We start from the raw sequence: 22,989 nt of genomic DNA on the forward strand, positions 1-22,989 counted from the left end.
GTTTCTATATGTGGAGTCTTGAAAGAATCCAAGAATCTGGTTGTAAATAACCCCACCCAAACCTTTATTAAATACCTTGTTACCAGAGTGATGCAACAGAAGAAAGAGAACAGACTTTAAGTTACTGTTCTTTGTTATTTCTTCTTTTTAACTGGCAAGTAATAGCACTAAGACCTTTCTGAAATACTTAAGCATTCTTCTTTGTAAGAGAAAGACATGTTCCAGTTTTAGCTACAGTCTACTAGATTCAATTGCATTCTCTTTCTGTCTTCTAGAGAGTTTGTCAGACTTTTTTCAGTACTGGAAGACAGATGTGCTCTGTGGTCAACCGTTGATAAACATGTACTTGGCAGTATTCACCCATTTGTCCTGCCTTCACTGTCTGGTGCTATAGATGAGTAATAAAATTCTTCTGGTCATGTTGTCCTGAGTCCACTTTTTCTCTTAAGCTTTCTTCTCCACCCTGAACAAGGGCTGAAAGTTGGAAGTGTTACCCAAAGGAAGGCAGCTACAGCTTTTCAGGGAAGTGCTTAAGTTGAAGGTGAAGATGAAGGTGAATTGAAGGTGAAATTTAGAAATGCAATGAAAAGAATCCACTGATATTTAAAAGTTTTATTTGCTTACAAAAAACAACAAAGAATAAAACAAGGTCATTGAAAACGTATCTGGTGCAGGTAAAAACAATCCCTGTAGGTAAGGAGAGGCAAGCCTGGAACATCCATATTACTGGACAAATTGTTCTTTAAGAAAATGGACTCTTTGTATCACAGCTGGCAGAAACTCATGACACGAAATTTTAAAAAAATTACTAAATCTATTTTTAAAATTATTAGATCCAGAAAAGTTATTTTCTACCACTTATTTTTGAATACCCGTGATCTCGGAGTTTGACAGATCAATTAAGTAAGAGGTAGTTGACCAATAATAATCTTTTTCCTTGGGGATAGGATAAGTGGTATAATCTGTGAATCTCGTGAGATTCATTCCTCTGCTGCTGGGACCCATGACTCTCCAACATGATCATATCTTCTTCACAGAGAAAACATCGTAAGTACAACTTCCTAAATTTATCTTTGAGTGTGCTCTTCTCTGGGAAGACAAGTTATTTGGTCTGTCATTAAAACACTGAAGGGAAATCACTTCTATGCCCTCTTGAATTAAGGAGATCTTTTATGAAAAATATTTCGTTGACAGGAAATAGAAGTTACTGTCAACGAAATATTTTTCTCCTTAGAGGAAATAGAAGTTGTTGAAATGACTCCCCCCCCCACACACAGAAAATAACATACAAACCACATAACATTTTCTTGAGTAACGTTCCTTGAGAGGTCTTGCCTTTGGTCTTCAATATTCCCTGAGGCTGTCAGATCCCAGAGCCCCACAGTTCCATAGCTTCCTGCTCATCGTGGACAGGAGTGAACTCAGGCTCATCTGGATGGGGAGCTAAAGAGGAAAAGTGGGGGGGTGCGGACTTGATAGGACCCGGGAACCGTAAGTTGATATCCTCCCCTCCCCTGGGTCCTTAGAGACACTGATTTGGTCAGTGAACTATAGAGATCCCCTGTGTTGGTAGAGAACTGCAGGTATCTCTCTCACTGTGCCACTTCCCCAGGAGATTTCACAGTTAAAGGAGGAAGGTGAAGAGAGAGAAATGGTTAGAAGAGTAAAGTGATAGCTGAACGCTTAAATATTGTATGTTTTATATATAAAAGAAACCCTGGAAACACCGCAGACTTATAAAAGAAAAATAAAATTTAATAACCAATCTCATGTTAGAAGTCCATCACCACGGAAAGTGGGGGAGGGGGCAGAAGGGAGGACAGGGTCATGGGAAAGAAGGGCTGATCACCACAGTGTGGGGGTGAAGAGGGCAAGAGAAGGACATTATGGAGATTTTTTCACAGAGCCTTTGGAGTAAATGGTTGTCAGCATCATAGACCTCTATCCAGGCTGACCTAGAACAGTCCATTTCTGTTACAATTGGTGTGTATGATTTGGTTAAAATTTGCTGTCTATTTGGAGCAGGTGGGTGAGCGTTTGAAAGGTGGGAAGTCAGGGAAGCAGGTAGTAGTGCAGGAATTGTTAGGAACAGGGTCTTAATGGTGGTGGTGGCAAACAGAGCAGTTCTGGATCCATAGACAATGCCTGGGCCAATGTAGGTACAGTAAAGGACTTCCACCTCAGTGCTGGTAATCATTGTAAGGAATCAGGTCTTAATAAGGGACAGAGGGATTTGAGAGAACGGGGAGGGAAAAGATGAACAGAGAAAAACACATCAGCAAAACTTGGACCGATTCCCCTAGCAACTAACGTTAAATTTCTCCTGAAGCAGAAAACTTGAAACTCATTGACTAGGAAGTTTATTGCTTCCCTATGCCTCACTGACCCTCTGTCTTTTTAAAGTTTTCAGGAGTAACTGGCTGAGGTGGTCCCACTGAACCACACACCGGCACGCCCACCACAGGAGATTTAAGGACACTTCATCTTCCAGATTCTGTCAGCCAGGCCAGCCTAACCCCTGTTCTTCCTGCTCCAGACTATCCTTCATTACCTAAAATGCATGTGGTGGGCAGGATGTCACCCAGAAAGACTCTTGGAGACCCTGCTAATTATGGATGAAGTTCTAAGTTGGAGATTTCTCAAACAGTAAGACTCCATTTCACAGGGTGTCATGGCAATGACCACAGAAGTAATATAGTATGGGAACCCCTCCCCCCAGTCAAAGTCCAACTACATGTACCTCCAAATGACCCAATATGAAAAAGTTGGAGGCCAACTTTATGTGAATCTCCATCTAGAGGAAGGCTTCGGTGTGCTGGTATTTGAATTTCCTCTGGGAGATGTAAAAGGAATGGCTTTGAAAGTAATTTTCACTTTCTAGAAGATGCTTCTGGGTAATTAATGGGAGGGAGGGAGGAAGACATCCAATGCTTCCTCCTCTACTGCTCTATTCTATTTTCAAAGCACCTTATCCTGATTTGGTACTAACCCTAGCAAAACTGTTCAAGGCCCCAAAGAAGATGACACTTACCTCCTACACCATAGGAAGAACATGACGAGGGGTCACAATATCCAGGCTGGCCAGAAGGGCCTTGTGGTCCAGGTACCCCCAAGTGACCCGGGGGTCCCCTTGGTCCAGGAGAGCCAGGGGGCCCTGGGCTGCCAGGTCGACTTTCTCCTGAAGGTCCTGAGAGGCAGTCACAGGTGAAAAGGATGGTTCATCTACCATAATGTGGTGAATTTTGAGATCACTACCTAGTACCTGAATGCCTATAAGAAGCCTTAACACATTTTCGCAACTGGGGAAAGGTATCGCTCTCTACTCATTGACTTTTTTTAACCTGAATCTGATTCTCTGGGTAGAAGATCATATTGTAATAAGGCATTCACTTTCTCAAAGAGTTAACATAATCCTGAAGATGGTGTTTAGTTGTAGGAGTTTTTATTTCTATGCCTTTATCTGAGGATACTGTTTCTGTATCTAAAGATCTTGCTGAAGAGCAGTCATGGGTGGACTGTTACTAATAAATTGGCCTGCCAATAGCATAAATGAGAAACGTAGATATTCAAGCTGGGTATAAAGATGTAATACAATCACATTTACTGTGATATCAGTAAATGTAAAGCTTTGTATCCTGCAGTTTCTTGTTAAGTAGAAAGATGTACCTGTTGGTCCAGGTGGGCCTCTTGGACCTTGAGTTCCAATGCCTGGATTTCCTTTCTCTCCCTTGAAACCAGTGAGACCTGTTTCAAAGAGAAAAAAGGAAGGCAGAAAGGCAGGAGAAGGAAGGGAGGAAAAAAGGAAGGCAGAAAGAGAGAATAAGAAAGGGAGAAGAAAGAGAAGAAGGAGGAAGGGAAATAAGGAAAGGGGAAGGAAGGAGAAGAGAAAAAGAGGGAAAGAAGGAAGGAAAAGGGAAAGAAGCAAGGAAGGAAGGAAGTAGGAAAGAAGAAAGGAAGGAAAGAAAATTATCTTTAGAATTCTGTCCTGGTACTTCTTTTGTATAAGTTTCAACAGTTATATTTCTGATGTAGACAATGAAGGGTGTTGATTTAAGGTTATGGGCCCCTTGAGACTTTTGGATTTAATCCTGGCCTGTGTGGCTAATGCAAAATCCCACTACAGAAGGCTGGTTCTGTGTGTTCGAATGTAGTGTGTATTTGGAACACAGCAACAATTCTTATCTTTCTCCTTCCTACTGAAGTAGTTCGGCCTGTCAAACTCTGCCCAGTGGCTTTTCATAAATCAGGACACTTGACGTATGCAGTTGGCACTCCACAAATAGTACAATAGAAATCAGAAGTGGACATGCCTAACATTTTCCTTCTGGTCCACCCTGTAATGTATCTGCAAGAGGCATGAATTATAATTAGGCAACAAAGTTCTGACAAGCGTGAGTTTCCATTTAAAACTTGGAAGCTTCAAGAAAGCCTGTGCTTGATTTGGCTGTTTCAGCCCCATAAAATCCAAACCTGCTTGAGCTTCTTTTCCATTGAACAGAACTCATACCAAACAATTTATAGTACCATTAACAAACTATACATTTTCATAGGAAAAAATAATAAAAGAATTACACACTTTGACACCTCATCATTCAAAAGATCTTATCACAAGACCACTGGACAGGATGGAGCACCTGTACAGAGTCCCAATCTTAATTCAAGAGACGATGATGTTGGACTTGAATGCAGGTGCTCTGGATAACATTGTAGGAAATCCTGCTGTCTGAGAGACACACAGCGATGTTCTCTCGGATATGGAGAAGTTAGATCCATAACACACTGGGATATGACAAGTTACACAGGATTCTAGATTCTCACAGTGAGCCCAAAAGAGGCTACTCTTAGGAGAGAATCACTTAGGAGAGATGCAATGCCTAAGTGCTTCTTCATATTTATATAAAATAATACACATACTGAAATGAACTCCAAGATATGGAACAAAATACTTGTTTTTCTTTTTTTAGTTGCTGATGATTCAGTGTCCTTTACCCTGTATACGATGTATATTCATGTATATATCTTGGGGAGGGGAGAAGAAGGCACAGAACTCGAGGGGAAAAGGACAAAAAGTGAAGCAGCGGCAGTCACCGGACACTGATGAAAGTGAACCCTACCACTCATGGGTAAAGATGGGAGGGAGGGACTGGGAGAGAGTGGGGGAACAGAAGACACTGGACGAAAGAAATGCACTCACTACCTGACTCATGTAATTATAATCTCTCTGTACATCACCTCTATAATAACAATCAAGTAAATTTAAAATAGAAAAAGAATCCTGCGGTCTATTTTTGGGGGGAGTGACAGCTTTTTGGAAGAGCCCAATGTAATATTGTAGCTCCATTAATTCATACCTAGCAATATCAAATTGGAAAACTCTAGAAGAAATTATAAATAAAAGAGAATAGGCAGTTTAGGAAGTGGCATGCACATAAATGTTTGAAAACAATCTAAATTGAAAATAACTTTTTCCCTTACTGTAAGTATATGTATATATATATTGCTACAAGTTACAATGAGCAAGAATCCTGATACTTTGAAAATAATCAGTTGTAATCTCTTTGTTTTCTAAGTTCCAAAAGGGAAAAAATGAATGTGATATACTTAACAGTGGTAGGTTAACTAACAGGTTTTCTTGTATTTTTTTTTAAGATTGCATGTGTAATGATTGTCCTTGCAGTGTGAATTGTTTCTTATCACCAGCTGCTGAGGGTAAGGTAACATGTCATCTTGGAAACAGCGAATGTTCTTTCTGGCTAGGAGTCACCCTGCCTGCATTAAACACCACGGTGCCTCCTAAACACCCAATTCTACTGCATGGAGCATTGCTGATGCCAACGGAGCTCCCCAAGACCACTACTCCTGTGTTAGCCTAGGGCACAGGCTACCATATCTGTGACAGTCTCTGACTGTTTCCATAAGGGAAACAGTGATTTCTCAAAAGTGGAAATGCAATCTCCTCTGAGCTTGAAAGGTACATAATTCACTCAGACTAGTCAACATTTAATGCTCAGTTGCTCATCAAGTTGTTGAGACAGACAAAATACCAATCCATTGGGTATTCTCCTAGGAGCTCATCTAAGTTAATTCCTTTTTATTATTAATTATTATTGTTGTCGTTATTTGAACAGTGGAGTTTGGAGTCCAGGCTTAGTGCTTGGTATTTCAGCCATACCTCCAGCCCTTTTTTGGATTTAATTTTCAGGTACACTCTTACATTATTTTGCTCAACTGCCCTAGAGTTCAGTCTTATTTACAGCTGCTAAGTAGCTGACATCACAGTCATACACCACGGTGCTTGCCTAATGGTGAGAAAGTGGTATTGCTAATTTTTTTTTTGCCCAGGCTGGCTTTGAACTTGGATTCTCTCAAGCTCTACTTCCCAAGTTGCTATGATTATAGACAGGAGCTATTACACCCAGCCTTAGGGTTTGTTCTTCTTAGCTGATGGGTGGTCCCATAACTTGTCAATGCTTGCTCCCTTACATACAGCTGAAAATTTGGCCAAAATTCTTCTTCGTCTGTTAAAACTCAAATGAAAGAACTAGAAAATAACAAACTATAATGATGACTAACACCAAGCTGCTACTGATTAACATTGTGGTGACTCAGAGACCTCTCACGACCTCGTAGTGAAAACCTTGGTATGCCAGCAGAGCCTTACCAGACATCCAGAAAAGTTTTCTAGCCTATCCTTTTCTATCTATCCTTGGCTTATTTGTGAGGAAGACTGAATGAAGCTATGATTCTTTCTAAACTATCTGAACCTAATATATTAATATTTTTCTATGAGAACACATAAGGAATATTCACATCCATGCTAACTAAACATGACTATGGATTTCTCTCTATCTTTGTCTCTCTATCTATCTCTGTGTATCTCTGACCCCCTCCCTTTTCTTTTAAGTGAAAAGGATCACATTAAATCATGAGGACTGAAATTGAAGTCTAACCTTACACCCTTTATTGCTCTAAAAGTTGATCTGGGAAGATAGCTAGCTAGCTAGCTAGATAGATAGATAGATAGATAGATACTGGGACTTGAACTCAGGGCCTAGATGCTGTTTCAGTTTTCTCTACTAAAGTCTAGCAGTCTACTACTTGAACCACACAACAAACACTAACAAAGGAATAAATCAATTTTTTTCCTTCCAAGGTATGGATGTCTCCTTTGGTACCAATTATCCTACTGCATTGCTTATTCCCATGTCAATCTGACTCTGGGCCTTTTGACTGAAGAGACAATTTTTTATTGATCTCTTTAGCATCAGACCCAAGGAGAACCTCACAGTTAATAAAGGGCTGAGTAAATGTGGGAAGGCTGAACAAATGAATATCCAGACTAACACCCTGCTGCACCTTATAAGCAACAGAGCCGCTGAAGGATCCACAGACCGAAGTCCTTAGGCTGAAGTCTTGCTACTTCCCCACTCCTGAATCATGGGAACACTGCTTGTTAAAAGCAAGTCCCGGTGTGGAATGCCTACTTCTAATGCCTTTTGAAAATGACTGTAATTGGCTTCACTGAGGCTTAAGGTTCTGCCATTTTATCATGAACATCATTAATGTAAAAAGAGCCAACATACCCCAAAAATACAATTTAACAAAGACTAAAACACTATATCTGTGAAATTACTAAAAGTATTTAGGATTCATAAGAGAGAGGTCTTTTCCCCCTCTTCCTCTTTTCCTTTCTTCTTGTCTTTCGTTTAAAATCTTTTTTTTCTGACTTTCTCTGGTTTTGTCGTTTTTTAAAAAAATAATTAGAGCTGTTTCAGCTTCATAGTACAGTTAAGCACAAAGTCTAGAGATTTCCCATATACTCCCTGCCTGCTTATATGCCTATCACCCCCACCCACCACCAACATCTTCCATTACAATCCCACATTTGTTATTTTCACTCATCCCTTACTGTCTCATTTGGCACCATTTCACACTACAGATTTCCTAACACTATTCTCTAATATTTACTGATTCGCCAAAGCAGGGATCAGATCAGCTTAATTCTTCACTGTGTCCCCAGTGCCAGCCACAAATAGCAAGCACCCGAAAAACACCTGTCAGGAGGAGAAAAGAAGGAAGATAAGGAAGAGTGTTTATAATTAAAGTATGGTAGGCCTAAAAAGGGTACTTGATATTCTGTATAATTAATATGCATGATTGAAAAAATAGGTTTAAAAGCATCTGCCCACCAACTGGATGAGTAAATGAAATGCAGTTCAGTTACAGATTGTGGCAAAGGAAAGATGTGGCTCCTGGTGGAGCCACCATTCCACGTGAATCTGACTGTTACATACTCTGCATATACAGACTCATCGACTCTCCACAAGAGGAAACAAGAGGACAGATATTACTAGTGTCCCTGAAAGAGGGCTGTGGTGGAGAAGCCTTCAGTCACTTGACCTTGGTTAGGAAGCAACAGAACTGAGATTGCAATCCAGGCAGATAGGTATAGAAACCTCCATGCGTAACCATTGCTCTCACTGTCTTGGACTCCATACTGGACCTGCGGGCTGTGTTTCTTGTCTTCCTGACTGTCTGTCAAATCGGTCGGCTTTTCTCCCTGCCTCCACACTGGGTTTTCAGCCTGTGTTTATTACGCTTCCCCGGTTACCTTTGCTACTGGCCCTTTGTTTTGTGCAATATTGGAACTGAATTCAAGAGGATTTCTTTTGCTCACACTACAATGTGCTGAATCTGGCTCTTTGTTGTCTGTTTCCTATTTTCTTTGGCCTGTTGGCTTCCATGTAGGAAGATTTTGCTCATTCCTCTGGCTGCCTGACCACATCAAGCAATCCAGGCTGGTCTCCCTTGCTGTTCCACAGAACACAGTCACTTCTTCCTGAGTCCAGACCTTCTGAAGAACTCCCAGGATTTATGCCCAGGCAGATATGCAAGGCCCAGGGAATGCTTTCATTGTCATTGCACCAAGAAAGTCACCGAGACTGTGGAGCAAAGCTTCAGCTGTGTTATATTTGTCTGTTGCCTGGGAAATACTGGCAATCAATTCCAAGTATAGTATGTTGCTAGTTCAATGCATGCTTAAATACACGGCACTAGGTGGAAAGTACTTAATACCTAGTTACAAGACAGCAGAGTAATTGGACTCAGTTCAACAAATGTTCTATGTACCTTGCCAGGTTCTGCTATGTCTATGTTTGGTCTTTACAGAGTATGTTCCATGCTTTGTGTGGACGTGTTCCAGGTAGGAAAATGCACATTCTAAGTAAATAAATCTTGCTAAAGATCCCTCTTTTTAATTACCTTTTTCATGTTAACAACTGGCCATCTACTCTGCCTTTATAATTCTGGGTTTTGGCATATAAACCACTGTGGATCTCTATAGCAGAAGGAATTTCACATACTCAATTAGAGGGGTAACAGAAAGGTAACATGTCAAGCAAAGATGCAATGTACAAATTAGCAACCGTAGGAAGTCACTAACACCCATAGGGATGTAAGAGCAATCAATGGGAAAAATTTGTGAGTGGAACCTAAAGCCTATAGCCCACTGGAAAGATCTAGATAGAGAGAGAGGTTGTCCAGTAGAACTCAGAACCACAGAAGGGTTTTGGCCATAAGTGGAGTAAGAGAGTAGGCCGTGGTAGGGTTGAGGGGAGGAGTATCCTGCCTTTTGCCTTCTTTGTTATCCTCTAATCTGTGTCAATGCCTTCCATAAGCTGATCATGTCCAGAATGGACTGGGGATTGATTCAGTGTCACACAGTTAAATCACATATCAAGGAACAGAAAGACAGAAAAAAGAAGATAAGGAAGGCGTTAAGAATCACCAGGCACCAGTGGCTCACGCCTGTAATCCTAGCTACTCAGGAAGCTAAGATCTGAGGATCACGTTCAAAGCTAGCCTGGGCAGGAAAGTCCATGAGACTCTTATCTCTGATAAACCACTAGCAAACCGGAAGTGGCGTGGTGGCTCAAGTGGTAGAGTCCTCGCCTTGAGCTGAAGAGCTGAGGGACGGTGCCCAGGCCCAGAGTTCAAGACCCACGACCGAGCCAAAAAAAAAAAAAAAGAATCCAGTCTCAAAGGTACACTCTCACACTCTCTGTTCAAAGGAAGTCGCCATGGAGTAGGGAAAAACATGTAGATAGGAAGAGGTAATAGTGTAGGGTGAGAACAGCCAGAACAGAACTAGAGAGCACAGGATGCATCTGTGGACAGACAGAGGCTTTCCAATATGGCTGACCCCAGACAGGAAGTCTACAAGCCATGCTTCTCTAGACCAGAGAGGGGTGTAGGAGGAACCTGGATCTATCGGAGTGAGTGTGCCTTCCTCAGATGATCCAAAACTACTTTAAAAGTTACACTTATTTTCTGACTAACTTTGCACCAGGAAGACAACTTGAAAGAAAATGCTTACATTGTTAACTTGGTAGGAATGTGCTATGAACATGAAATCTCAGGACTGACGCACTATAACCACACAGGCTTTGGCTTTTAATGGGGCCCTAGGGAGAATGAGTAATGACAGTCACAAAGCTAGCCAAGAGCAAATCAACACCATAATCACTGAAGATTTTTGAAATACCTATTATATGGCAGGTATTCTGCATAATAGAAGAAAAATACACATTTAATTTGACCTTTAAAGACAAAATAGCCATCTGAGATAGGATTACAAGAAGTGAAATGATTAAAACTCAATGTGAGAAAGTGAACTCTACCTGGGCATTAAATGACCTGTATGAGGTCTAATGAGGTAGGATAGAGAGCAGCTGGACTGTACATTCTGGAGGGGGCGGGGCGTGTCAGGTAATCTGTGGGTATATATTTATATCTTCATTCTCCTCTAACTCAAACTCAGACAGGATTGATTTATTGCATATTTATTCAGAGAGAGTATTATATATTATTCTCTAGGGGGTTTGGTTTTGGAATTTTTGTTGTGTTAGTGGTAGTGGTGGTTTTGTGCCAGGCCTGGGCAGTATACCTGAGATTTTTTGCACCCCAGGCTAGTGCCCCACAGCTGTACTTCCAGCTGTTTTCTGGTGAACTGAAGAACAGAATCTCACAGACTTTCCTGCCCAAACTGCCTTTGAACTATGATCCTCAGATCTCAGGCTCTTATGTAGCTAGAATTACAGGCGTGAGCTACCCATGTGTACAGGTGTGAGCTATCAGTGTGTCTGAGGTCTTAAATTGTTTTAAGCTGTGGAAAAATATTATATTGGCTTCTGTTGCAAAAATGGAGAATGGGAAATGAGGTATGGGGATTGGGGAGCAAGATGCAAGGAGTGCGTCTGACAAGAAGCATTGAACACCTAGATGGTCACACTAAATTGTAACCCATATTTACAACTTTTTGAAGTTCAGGGGAAAAATAAAATATAGAGGATATAAAATATAAAATATAGAGGATATCAAATATACAAGATGCACAAAAGGGAAAAAAGAAACATGATGATCAACACTAGTGATGACTATTTGTTATTAGAATAGCTATCTTGTTCTAATTACAGAGCATACAGACAATTTAATTTCAATTTGTCAATGACTTTTATCATTCCGTGTGTTTATCTGGAGAATGGTTTTGTCCTGACTGCAATTATTCTCAGAAATAGGAACCTAAAAGATGCTAGCTTTCTCAAAATAAGCTTTTCTAGTGTGTGCTACTATTCTGTTTTTAGCCCATATCTTACATTTCTCTCTAAGAACTACATATACCATTGAATGATTTGAAAGATTACTGGAGAGAACTCTACACACAAGTGGTGAGACAAACAGACAATGAATTGGTTGGTCTGTTTCAAGCCCCCCAAATCTCAGGGTCCTGGAAGTCACACTGCAGAAGAGCCACTGTTCTGAACGGAAGCATCATGTCTGAGATTCACTTAGAGGAGAGTGATGACTTACATACAAAGTCAAGTCCCCCTGACCTTCATGACCCCTGACAGAAAATGGTGGAAGTAAAAGCATGGGACTCATGAAACCAGATTCAGAGGCTTTATAAAGTCTCATTCATGGACTATGGTCACTGTCTATGAAGAAAGTGGCTGTGCAGAGTTCCATGGGGAGAACTGGAGCCCTCCTGCAGTAGTCAGCCAGGGCCTGAAAGTCCTGCCTACAGTCTCGGGGGAAAGCAGGTTGTGCTGGAAACAGAGCCTCCAACTCCAACCAAAATTCCCACTGACAGCAGCCCTGGATGACATCTCAATTTCATGATTGGCTCAGAGTAAACTGTAATCCCTGACCCACGAAGAATAAAGCCATTTATGTTCATTGCTTTAAGTCACTACGTTTTTAGGTAATTTGTTAGAGTAGTAGAGTGCCAATACAAGGAGTTCCAACAGCCACAATGAAGGGGAGTGGGGCAGAATAACAGAAAGAGCATTTACTGCCAGTGACTAAGGTGGATGTACATTAGGAAAAAAACATGACCCATCAAACCTTCAAAGGTTTGACTCCAAAGCAATTCAACTTGGACTCTAGCCATTGGTTATTGAACAAGAAAAGAAAATACGCCATCTCTCAGGAAATGAGAGGCAGAGGATAAGAAGGCACAGCGAACTACAGTAGATTTCTTATAGCAATGTGAAGAAGTAACATGTCACATAATTGAATCCCAATTGAAATACAGAATCATGGAGAGATTTAGATATACTCAAGCCCAAGCAGCAGATCATAATTATTCTGCACCATGCTTTTCCGCAAGCCGATCTGTCCCATAGAGCTCATTTTCCCCCAACAACAAACCAGTCTATATAGGCTATTAAGAAGTTTCACAGAATTGCTTCTCACCACTGCAATAGTCCTGGCTCTGAGCTGTTGTGCTCTATCTAATTTCTTACCAACGTATTCTGCCAAATTTATCTTCAGCTCACAGGAATACTGAACACAAGGAATGCTGACCACAGGAATACTGAACACAAGAACCCTACTTTTCTCTTTAAATCAGAGTCTCTGTTTTCTCCCTAGATTGCTGTCTCACATCCTGAGCATTAGAGATACAGATAAATGTCAGGGTAGGGCACCATTTCTGGTCCCATTGCCATTTCTGAGTGTCTGAAAGGAATTGCCATTACTCAGAGAATAGACCCAGTCTAAGTCCAGTTATATTGTATTTGCTGGGGTAGGGTGGGTCTTTTGATAGATATCATTTATATTCACTTACATAACATCCATTGGGTATTCCCATAATTTCCTATGAATTTCCAAACCACATTCTTTCCATCCCTCACTGATGAAATTTTTGGGGTGCTAACCTAGCACCTCAAATTGAGAGGTATCGATGGTTTCTCATCTAAAATATCAGAAGTATATCAAGAATAAATTGCATTCCAGCTTTTTCCTCTCTTTGCCCCCAAAGTCATGTATAGTCAGAGGAGAATAATTTCTATAACTGTACCTCTAGATCCATAAACCATTATTTATACTATTGTATAAGTAATTGCTCCAGTTATGTTTATGTAACTACATTATAGCCTGGAGTATTTGCCAAAATCCTAGGAGAATTGTCATATGTTGAAGTGTATCACCATGCAAAATGTACCTATTCCTTTATGTTTACCTAACAGATCACCTGGCTTACTGTGACGTTTGCAGTTATAGATTCCCCCTGGCTAAGGAGACAAGGGTATGGAAGTATATAAATAGAGAGACCATAGCCCACCAATCATTCTGGTTAGCATAGCAGGTAGCAGGTTTTGAATTTGGTGGCTCTCAGTAGGAAAAAAAAAACAGGGTCACTAGATACTGCATTCTAGGGATCGTGGTAATCTACATTTAGTCCCCAGTCTTCTTGTTCTATTGTGTAGTTTTTAACAATTAGCAATACAGATAAACTTTCATTTTCTTCACCTAAAAATGGTGGTAATCCTGATCACCTAGCAGTTTTATGAGCATAATATGCATGCTTAGTAACTTAAATCCACTCTAGCACCCTATCTTAGCAAGGCCACAATCAAATCCCGACGCCATTTTCTTTCTACCTAATGAAAGCATTGAGCCATTTCCCATCCCTCACCTGGCACTTTCAGTAACATTTCCCATTCCTTCCTTAAACAAATCTAGTTTTTCCAAATGAAACAGTACGTGAACAGATCTGAGCACGATATTGGAAGATGAATTTGGTGCTTAAGTGAACGTCATAATAATAGTATTAGCTCATACACAGTTTAGCCAAAAAGCCCTACCTAAACCCTGCATTCAATAAATATTTTCTGACTTATTAGATAAACAAACCAGATATGAATTCTAGCTGTTATAGATTGGCAATATACAAATAAAAGTCTTTAGGTGGATAGTGGCTGTGTTGCAAAGATTTTTGAAGAATCAGAGAAACTGAAGGCATTGCATGAAGACATAAGCCAGAAAACTTTTCTGGTTCTTTTCAATTAAATAAACCCATTCTAGTACATAATAAAAAGTCATTGTTGCCTTGGTTAATTTTAGGAAACAACAACAGAGACACTAGATGAAGCAACTTCTGATGAAAAACTAGCCAAAGCAATTGGCATCCTAAATCTTTTCAATGCTAAGCTATATTGCTTTTAATCCTGTTTCCATTGTTTCTTGTGGTGCTTACTATTAACAGTTCATCTTCCTCATTATAATGCAGTATCTTTTTAAAGACTATCGGACACAGCATCATGATCATCACAGTTCAAACAGTAGAAACAAATAATGGCCTCTAGTGGTCTCTAGTTCTTTCTGGTCCTGACATTGGCTGACATTGAGCCACTTTTGGCCTCACTCTCTGTACTCATCCTTTTATATAAAACAGAAGGATCAGAGAACAGATGGCTAAAGACTTCAGTGACAAAAATCTGTGGTTATACTTTTGGGGAAAGACATTCACTTTTCCCTCTTTATTTTTCCTGAGGTACTTGGAAGACAAGGGCAAAAACAAAATCTCAGTGCCCACCTTGTAAGAATGAACCGTGAAACGCGGCTGGAAATGAAGAGTCAGTTGAATATTGGGATATAAACTCCAATCTGCTAATCCTCCAAGCACCCTTCTACTGGGATTCAGCTCAGATCATCTTTCCCTGTTTTTTCTCTCTCTCCCTCTGTCTCCTTCTCCTTCTCTCTCTTTTTCCCTCTCTCTCCCTCTCTCTTTCTTTCTGTCCTTGTATTTATGAGATAGAGAGCATTGTTTTCTATTATGCTCTTAAGGAATACACATCTTCATGCATGTCAGGCATTTGCATCTTGGAAGTTCATATTTTTAATGGTTGTCTGGGCTCTTCTTTGAGATTTCTGAGGTAATTTTTTTTCTCTCATCTGACTACTCAAATAATGTTGCAAGGCAGAAAGACTCAGTTTGGCAAGAACAGAGTCTAGTACTTCCAAAAAAGAGCTGAGACAACTTGTGACTTGCTTGGAGTGATTCAGGCTCTGGCTCTGTGAGTCCTGAGTCGACAGCTTCCCTACCCGGACGCCATGGAGGGGGCTCTGCTGACACAAGTGGACACCTCCCCGGCGCACAGAGCTCTGGAGAGATGTGAGGAAATTATGTCTTTCTCTATGCTGCTGACATTCAGAAAGAAAACCATTAACTGCATCACAATCGATACAACCCCTTGTGAGCATCTACTTAGTACAAAGCAGAGCCATTCACAATGTAGTCAGACATCTGTTCATTAACATCTGAAGTGTATCGTGAGAGGAAAAGACACTAAAAGCATCAGATGCTCAAGATGGAGGTATCTGGCTTGCAGTGACCAATGAAAACTCCATGCATAAGCCGGGCTTGTAATCCTACCTATTCTACTCAGGAGGCTAAAATGTGAAGATAGATATTCAAAGCTAGCTCAGACAGGAAAACATGGGAGACTCTTCTCTCCAATTAACTACCAAAGAAAATCTAGAAGTAGAGCTGTGGGACAGTATGTAGGACAGCATGTAGGTCTTGAGTTTAAGCCGCAGGACCAAAAAGAAACCCCAATAAAACAATCCAAACTTTTATTCATGAGACAGGAATTAAGGTAAACCCTGAATGACATAAGATACATGTAAGACAAAGGAAGAAAAGGATATTTCCAAAGGAAGAAAGCCATATGTATTTTCAGAGTGCATGGGCAGAAATATATTGTTGGCATGGCTCGGGAATTGACATGAAATTCTGTCTTTGGGATCCCCATCTTACACCCCACATTTTATAAAAGTGCACATAGTTCACAGAGCAGACAGAGAGCTGACAGCTACACAGGTAGACGGGTTAGCTCCCCTCCCCCCACCCCATCTACAGTCTGAAAACTGTGTCTTAGGCAACACTTTGTCACTTGTCTCTTTTCCCTATTATTTTCTTCATGATTAATATGTCATCACCACCGATTCCCAGATCTTTTTTGCTGCTTTTGGAATGACAGGTTTTGGTTCATTTTTGAAATTAAGTGAAATTCAACCAAAGGAATCACCAGTGATTTACACAATACTTGGAAGAGCTATAGATAGGAGAAGAAAGGCCTTAGTAGGGTTTCTATGTCAATGAAACTTAAATAAAAGTGAAATCATTGGCCCATGAAACTATTAAACTGCTGCCATTGATTGCTGCCCAATCTGGGCATTGCACACACACACACACACACACACACACACACACACACACAACTGTACATACAGAGCTATGATTCATATGAAACACTTCTGCACAAAGGTGTACATCATTTTCTTACTCTTCAAATTGAGCAACCCTTTTTCTTTTTTTGGTGCTGGGACTGTGGCTTGAACTCAGGCCTAGACACTGGCTCTTAGTTTTGTTTTGTTTTTTTTTTTTCACTCAAGGATGGCACTCTACCATTTGAGCCACAGTTCCATTTTAGTTTGTGCTGTTACTTGGAGATAAGGGTCTACTGGGCTTGAATCGACATCCTCAGATCTCAGTCTGCTGAGTAGCCAAGATGACAAAAATGAGCCCTCATTGCTCAGCTGGGACATCCGTTTTGTGTTAGTTCAAGGCCTCTTACATGTGAGTTGGAGCCTTTATCCTTTAGGTAGATATGATTTTTGCTACTTATGCTGTTCACTGTTCAATTTAATTTTTTTTAGTCTTGGGGACAAATAGGAAATGCAAGTATAGGGTAGGGATAGAATTAACTTTTGTCCCCTATTTGACTTTATCGCTGTATAAGTACCACGGCCATGCTCTGCTGCCCTGACCTCTCGTCTGGAGATCCTCACGAGGACTAGGCTGGCTTACCTCGTTCTCCTGGGGTCCCCGGCACACCTGCATTTCCTGGAAAGCCTGGGGCACCTGGGGGTCCTTGTTCACCAGGGGTTCCAGGTGAGCCTGGTCTGCCTGGCTCGCCAGGAGGCCCTTGGATGGTCCTGGTGGATGTGGAATGGCTGGGAATCTGGTTGAGGATGGCTGTGTACCTAGCCATGTGACCTGCGAAAAGACACCAAAATGCAACATGCAAAGGATAGTCCTAGAGAAGTCTGGATTGTCATTCCAGAAAGCTCTGAACAATTGTGTTCAATATCCACCAATGGCAGAAAGCCCACCCCTTGGAGACACACTGATGTCCAACTTTGAATATTTTCTATTTTGTGTAGAGTGATAGAAACGTCTGGCTTCGATTCTATGTGCTCGCACTGCACAGCAAATGTCAGAGTGGTGACAAGCATCGCTGAGCAGAAATCATACATTTTATCTTCACCCCCAACGTTTATTTGACCCTGAACCCTCACACAGCTGCCCTTCTCCGGCAATTTCCTTCCATGTTATTTGTCTTTTTTCCAACCTACCAAGTCTGCTCCACCCTCTTGCTCACAAATCCCCAGACAATTGCCCTGTCTCCACACAGCTCTCAGTTTGCAAGATACTTTTTTTCCAAGAAACTTTCCCTTGGGTTTCAGCTGGAGAAACTTCCAGTGGCTTTATATAATAAAAATTATAGCACTATCTTCCATGATCCCTCAACTTACGCCAGAGAGAACATATTTTAGTAATCAGAAGTATAGATTTATAAAATATTTGATACTTTATAATAAATAAATGTCTCATTTTTTCCAGCATCATAAATAGAATTTTCTAGATGCCCTTCTCATATATGTAAATCTAAATGAAAATAAGAACCACCTTCAGGAAGTAGTCTTAAAGTCCTTAAGTGTGGGACTCGGATTATATCTATTGCTTCTTGGATAGAGGCGTTGTTTCTATACATGACTTTCAGCTCTGCTTTGACAAGAGGCTGTCTGTCCTTCATTACTGTCCCAGCTGACGTCACCTGAGTCTCGAAGTTTCCCTTATAACCCTTCTTAACATTATTTTGATCAAGTAAGAACTAGAAACCAGATGACTGAGCCTGTAAGGAATTATATACAAACGAATAACTCAGGCCTAAAGAAGAAAATAAAGTGTACAGAGAAAACCAGAGCAATGGTTAGGAAAACAATTGTGATAACAGCGCTTCAGCCGAGTAGGGAGCATACAGCGTCTTCAATTTCCTTCTCTTAAAACTGCACTGACAAGCAAGGCTTCTTAATTTCTTAGCCACTTAGGCTCTGTCTAATTCACTGCCTCTACTAAGAAATTATTCACAAGAGTTTGAGAATTACTAAGGGCAAAAAACTGAATTTTGAATCCTCAGTTTTTAGGGCATGTTCTAAATAATCATCTGGTTGTATGAGGTTTTCATTCTATAGTGGAACAAGGCCATTAGCCATATGAACATTTAACCCTTTACATTTTCTTCCAATAATAATCAATCACTCTTAGTCAATTTACATTGTTCATTTGAAATGAGAATCCTATGGAGCAATCTAGGATACAGATTTTTCCCTTTGATAATTTATTGTTGTTATTGTTGTTGCTGTGAAATGGCTATACTGGGGTTTAATTTAGGGCCTGTGTTTGCTAGGCAAGTATTCTACCACTTGAATCATGCCCTAGTCCTGTAATTCATTGTTTTCAAATGTCTTATTTTGGCATTAAACTGAATAGTTCATTGAATTCATCAATTCTCCCCATACACATTTAGTGTGCATATTATAAAATTAAGTAGTATTAACCAATAAGGAGGAAAACTACTGTGTCTGTAGCTTTGACCTCTTTTTGCTCCAATGTTTTCATTTCAATGAAAATTCTTGTAAGTTTGGGATCTTCATACCTCCCCTCTATCTTGGAATTGCAGGTGGGACTTTTGGACCCGGCCAAGAGAATCTTCTTAGACATATGTTAGACTCCCCTGGCTTACCTCTCAAACTTCCCTGGGTTAAAATAACTATAACCCTGAAACTGATAAGAGACTCACACTGCAAATGTCAGTCCCGCAAGGGGAAGGGTGTTATCAGAGCAGAGGACGGATGACTGCTGTGCTAGACAAAGGCTGGACGCATTTGAGAGGAATATTTTGCCTTTACTTGGCATCGGCTCCTTTAGTACTGACCAAAGTACTAGAAAAGAGAAGGGTAATCCTCTGGTAATCCTCTAGCTGCATTAACCCTAGTAATCCTCTGGCTGCATTAATGGGACAAAACACGTAGTCAGCAGACAGCGGCAAATGTGCAAACAGACTGGCATATTGTGAACAGGAAGGTATCAATACTTGAAATGCAATGCTGTCAAACTGTTCAGGTATAAAATAAAAAGTGGGACGGGTGTTTTTATCAAGGTCTGGTATCATTTTTGGCACAAGACCACATGCCCCAATTATATGTGCCCTATCAAATGTCACATTAACACTCGCCCTTCCCCTCTCTCCCTCCCCTCCCCGTTTCTCTGTATATATTTTGGCCTAAGCCTAAGGAATAAAAGGAAAGATTTTATGATTACCAAAATACAGTAGGTTAAAAAATAGACAAGATTTAAACCTTACGAATGAGTAGAACTCAGTATCTTAAAGGATATTTTCAAAGGTAGCTTCTGAGATGTATCTTGGTAGTTCAATGTGTAACACTGAGGGCAGGGGGTGGGGGAGGCCTATTTTGGGGGAGGGAAAAGACAGAACAGCAGATTTGATCTGGGCAACTCCATAGTCCTTGGGATGGTGACACAGGAGTTTGGTTTCTATATCGCTGACATAGAGCTGCGGAGTAACCCGTTCCGGCTGTGCTAGATGGATTACTGTTAGAATTTATAAAGGATCAGGGTTGTCTTCCTTTGTCACTGTGGTCATGAGAAAGGCCCGTCCCAATGGGTCACACCCTTGGTGAATATAATACACTTACTCTGGATGAGCTGCTCACACACTTGACGTGCCACTGCCCTGACCATGGCCTGAGACTGCAGGTCACCCTAGAGGAGAAGAAAGTCCATCAGTCCATCCACCACAGCTCAGCTCAGCCACACAGCCAGGACCTGACTGAATGCGCCCAGAAGAGCTCTGGGCTCCTAGCAACAGGGTAGACCAACAACCAGGATGCACACAGAGGAGGAGGCAATTTGTAGGCATGGTTCCAGCCACCAGAGTCCATATTAGATTTAAAAACTAAGTATAAAGGATCCCAGATTCAAAAGTAAATAATTACAGCTTTGAAATAAACCCATAGATATTTAATGCCTCATTTACAGTTCTTTGGAGCTCATAAATACAGTGCTTTCTCAAGCAGTGGCTCATCTAATACCAATCACTCAGAGTACAACTGTTAAACTCATTTTATTGTAACTGATCAGCATTAAGCACATTCCTCAGGATTTTGCTGAGGAAAGGCCAGTTCTTAGTACAGCCAACCATAGAATTCTATTGGCAACTGCACCATTTCTTTAAGGAGAGAGAAGATATCTAAAATAAACTGACTTAACTTTGAGGGCCAGCATTCATCCTGTCCATCCCTTGTCTTCTTGGGTGTTGATATTAGACATAAGGAAAACAGCAATCTCATGCTACTATGTGGTTATACCAGAAACTCGTTTATATCCATTATAAAACTGACTTAGCAAATCCACTCTGTGAGTGACAAGACTATCTCCTTCCTTTATCTTTAAGGAATAAAGCCCAAAATCATTGAACAGGATGGTGGCAGATGTGTGACTCGAAAATAGCTTCCAGGATCTGGTCCAGCACCCAGTTGTCGTTGTTGTTTTTCCTTCTATTAGTAAATGAGCTCTCAGACAAGTGAGTAAGGGAGAAAGAAGGAGAGGGGCTCATGTAATAGCAACAAATAACCATGGTGCTGAATGGCTACCTTTTACCAAGATAATGCCATAGCTTATGTGCAGTCAACTCTACCCAGCAAACATGCCCAGACTTACTCGTTCACCTCGCTCTCCCTTTGCTCCAGGGACACCCTGTAAAAGTAAAAGAAAAAAAAGGTGAGATACTTGGGATGCAGTGCTCAGCTCAAGTAACAGCACTGCATTTTTCCTTATTGAAGAAACGTTTCCCAGCTTTGACTAGAAAAATAGTTATGCAAGACAAAAATAAAACAGGCAGCAACCTGTAACCCCATCTAAGCACAAATAGCTCCTTTAACCATTTACTCCTGCAGCCTCTTCATGCAGAGATATAGGTTTTTTAAAAAATGGCTATAAAATTGGAATCCTGTAGTAATATTCCATTGTAAAGTGTTTTCACCAAATAGGCCTTTACATCTTTCCACATAAATACCACTCTACTGAATTTTACCAATACTCCATAACTAATGTCTTCTAAATAGCAGAATGATTTCAACTTTTAAGATTATCTTCAAGTAGAGTACAAAGGAGTTTCAGTGCTACATGTCGATTTATAAGCAGAATGCATCTTGATCAACATTGTCCCTTCCACTTACCCTTCCCCGCTCCATCTATCCCAACCCCACATATCCTCTAAAGTCCCTGGTTCCATTTTCATCTACATACATTGAGTATATCATTTCTCGTCTGTCTAAGTGTTTTCAATTCTAAAATACCATCTCTAAAAGAAGTGCAAAGAACTTCTTTCAACCCAGGAGTTTAAGAGGTTTAAGCCCTCAGTCTGGTGTGGGGAGGAGAAGGGGATGTGTGCTGGTACTAGGGCTTGAATTCTGCTTTTGGACATTTCCATTACTATCATTTATTATACTGACTTGTTTGAAAATGCTTCACATTTGAAGAAAGGAATTATAGTGCAAACCTGATTGCACTGTAGTCAGTAAGTGGACAGCATACTACTGGCTCTTTCTAGAATGTTGAGATTGATATGTTTAATTGGGCCTGAAATTCCTCACATTCAGTTTCATGATGCTCATTATTAAGTAGTTAAAGGACAAGCAATGAAAGATCTTTTAGTGAAATATCACTACAGCAAGAAATTATTTTTTTCCAACTACTCTGACATCTTTCCTTTGATTTTTGCAAAGTAAAATAAAATAAAAATTCCTGAGCAAGTGAAGGCCCATAACTCCACCAAAGTATACTTGACATAAAACACACACAGTCCCTATGCATGAAGGTAGGAAAAAGAGCCACATATTTTCTTTAACTTTAGGAACGTTTGAAATATAAAGAAAAGGAAATACAGTAGCTCCATTCATATATTCATAGATTTTAGTGCTGAAATGGAGAGGAATGATCTCATGGTCCAAATCCTACATACTAAAGATATTTGTTCAACAAAATCTAAATATATTAGGCTGGCTTCAGAGGTCTTTAGCTAACCTGACTCCTAATCTGTAAAAGTAGCCTTCTAATAACCCCTCAATCATCAGCCTAATCAGAACACCAACTTCCTTTCTCTCATTTCCTTCCTTCCTTTTTTCCTTCCTTCCTTTTCTCCTTCCTTCCTTCCTTCCTTCCTTCCTTATTTTCTCTCTCCCTCCATCCTTCCTTCTTTCCTTCCCTCTATTTCTTTTTCTCTAACAAATACATATAAAATACTCTATGTATCAGACACTGGGTTGAGATCTATCAATACAAACATAAGTGTGATAAAATTCTGTCCTCAAGGAACCAGTGGAGATTCAGACATCAACAACCTGAAGAAGCACGTGGTGGCCTGTGGATGTAAGGGTGGCTTTCCAAGAGAGGTTTGCAGTTTTAGCTTGAAGCTCACCAGGAGGTGATTGGAGGCCAAGGCAACCCAAATAGGCACATAAGCATCCCCAGATGCAAAAGGATATGGAGTAAAATAG

General features: G+C 40.5%; 1 protein-coding gene across 3 annotated transcripts in view; it reads right to left on the reverse strand.

Annotated features, from left to right (window-relative positions):
• Positions 1-597: 597 nt before the first annotated feature.
• The window catches only part of Col14a1 (collagen type XIV alpha 1 chain), a 167,833-nt gene continuing 145,441 nt past the window's right edge, over positions 598-22,989 (reverse strand). For 2 of the 3 annotated variants that reach the window (XM_042673144.1, XM_042673143.1), the window contains exons 42-47: positions 21,152-21,187; positions 20,128-20,194; positions 17,156-17,344; positions 3,667-3,744; positions 3,032-3,187; positions 598-1,443 (exon numbers count right to left, since the gene is read on the reverse strand). In XM_042673144.1, the coding sequence (XP_042529078.1) occupies positions 1,364-1,443; positions 3,032-3,187; positions 3,667-3,744; positions 17,156-17,344; positions 20,128-20,194; positions 21,152-21,187 (606 nt within the window). In that variant the 3' untranslated portion in view covers positions 598-1,363. The other variant, XM_042673146.1, reaches the window with a different exon arrangement.

This window comes from Dipodomys spectabilis, unplaced genomic scaffold, assembly GCF_019054845.1.
Source record: "Dipodomys spectabilis isolate Male_0828 unplaced genomic scaffold, ASM1905484v1 ptg000783l, whole genome shotgun sequence".
Lineage (NCBI taxonomy): Eukaryota > Metazoa > Chordata > Mammalia > Rodentia > Heteromyidae > Dipodomys > Dipodomys spectabilis.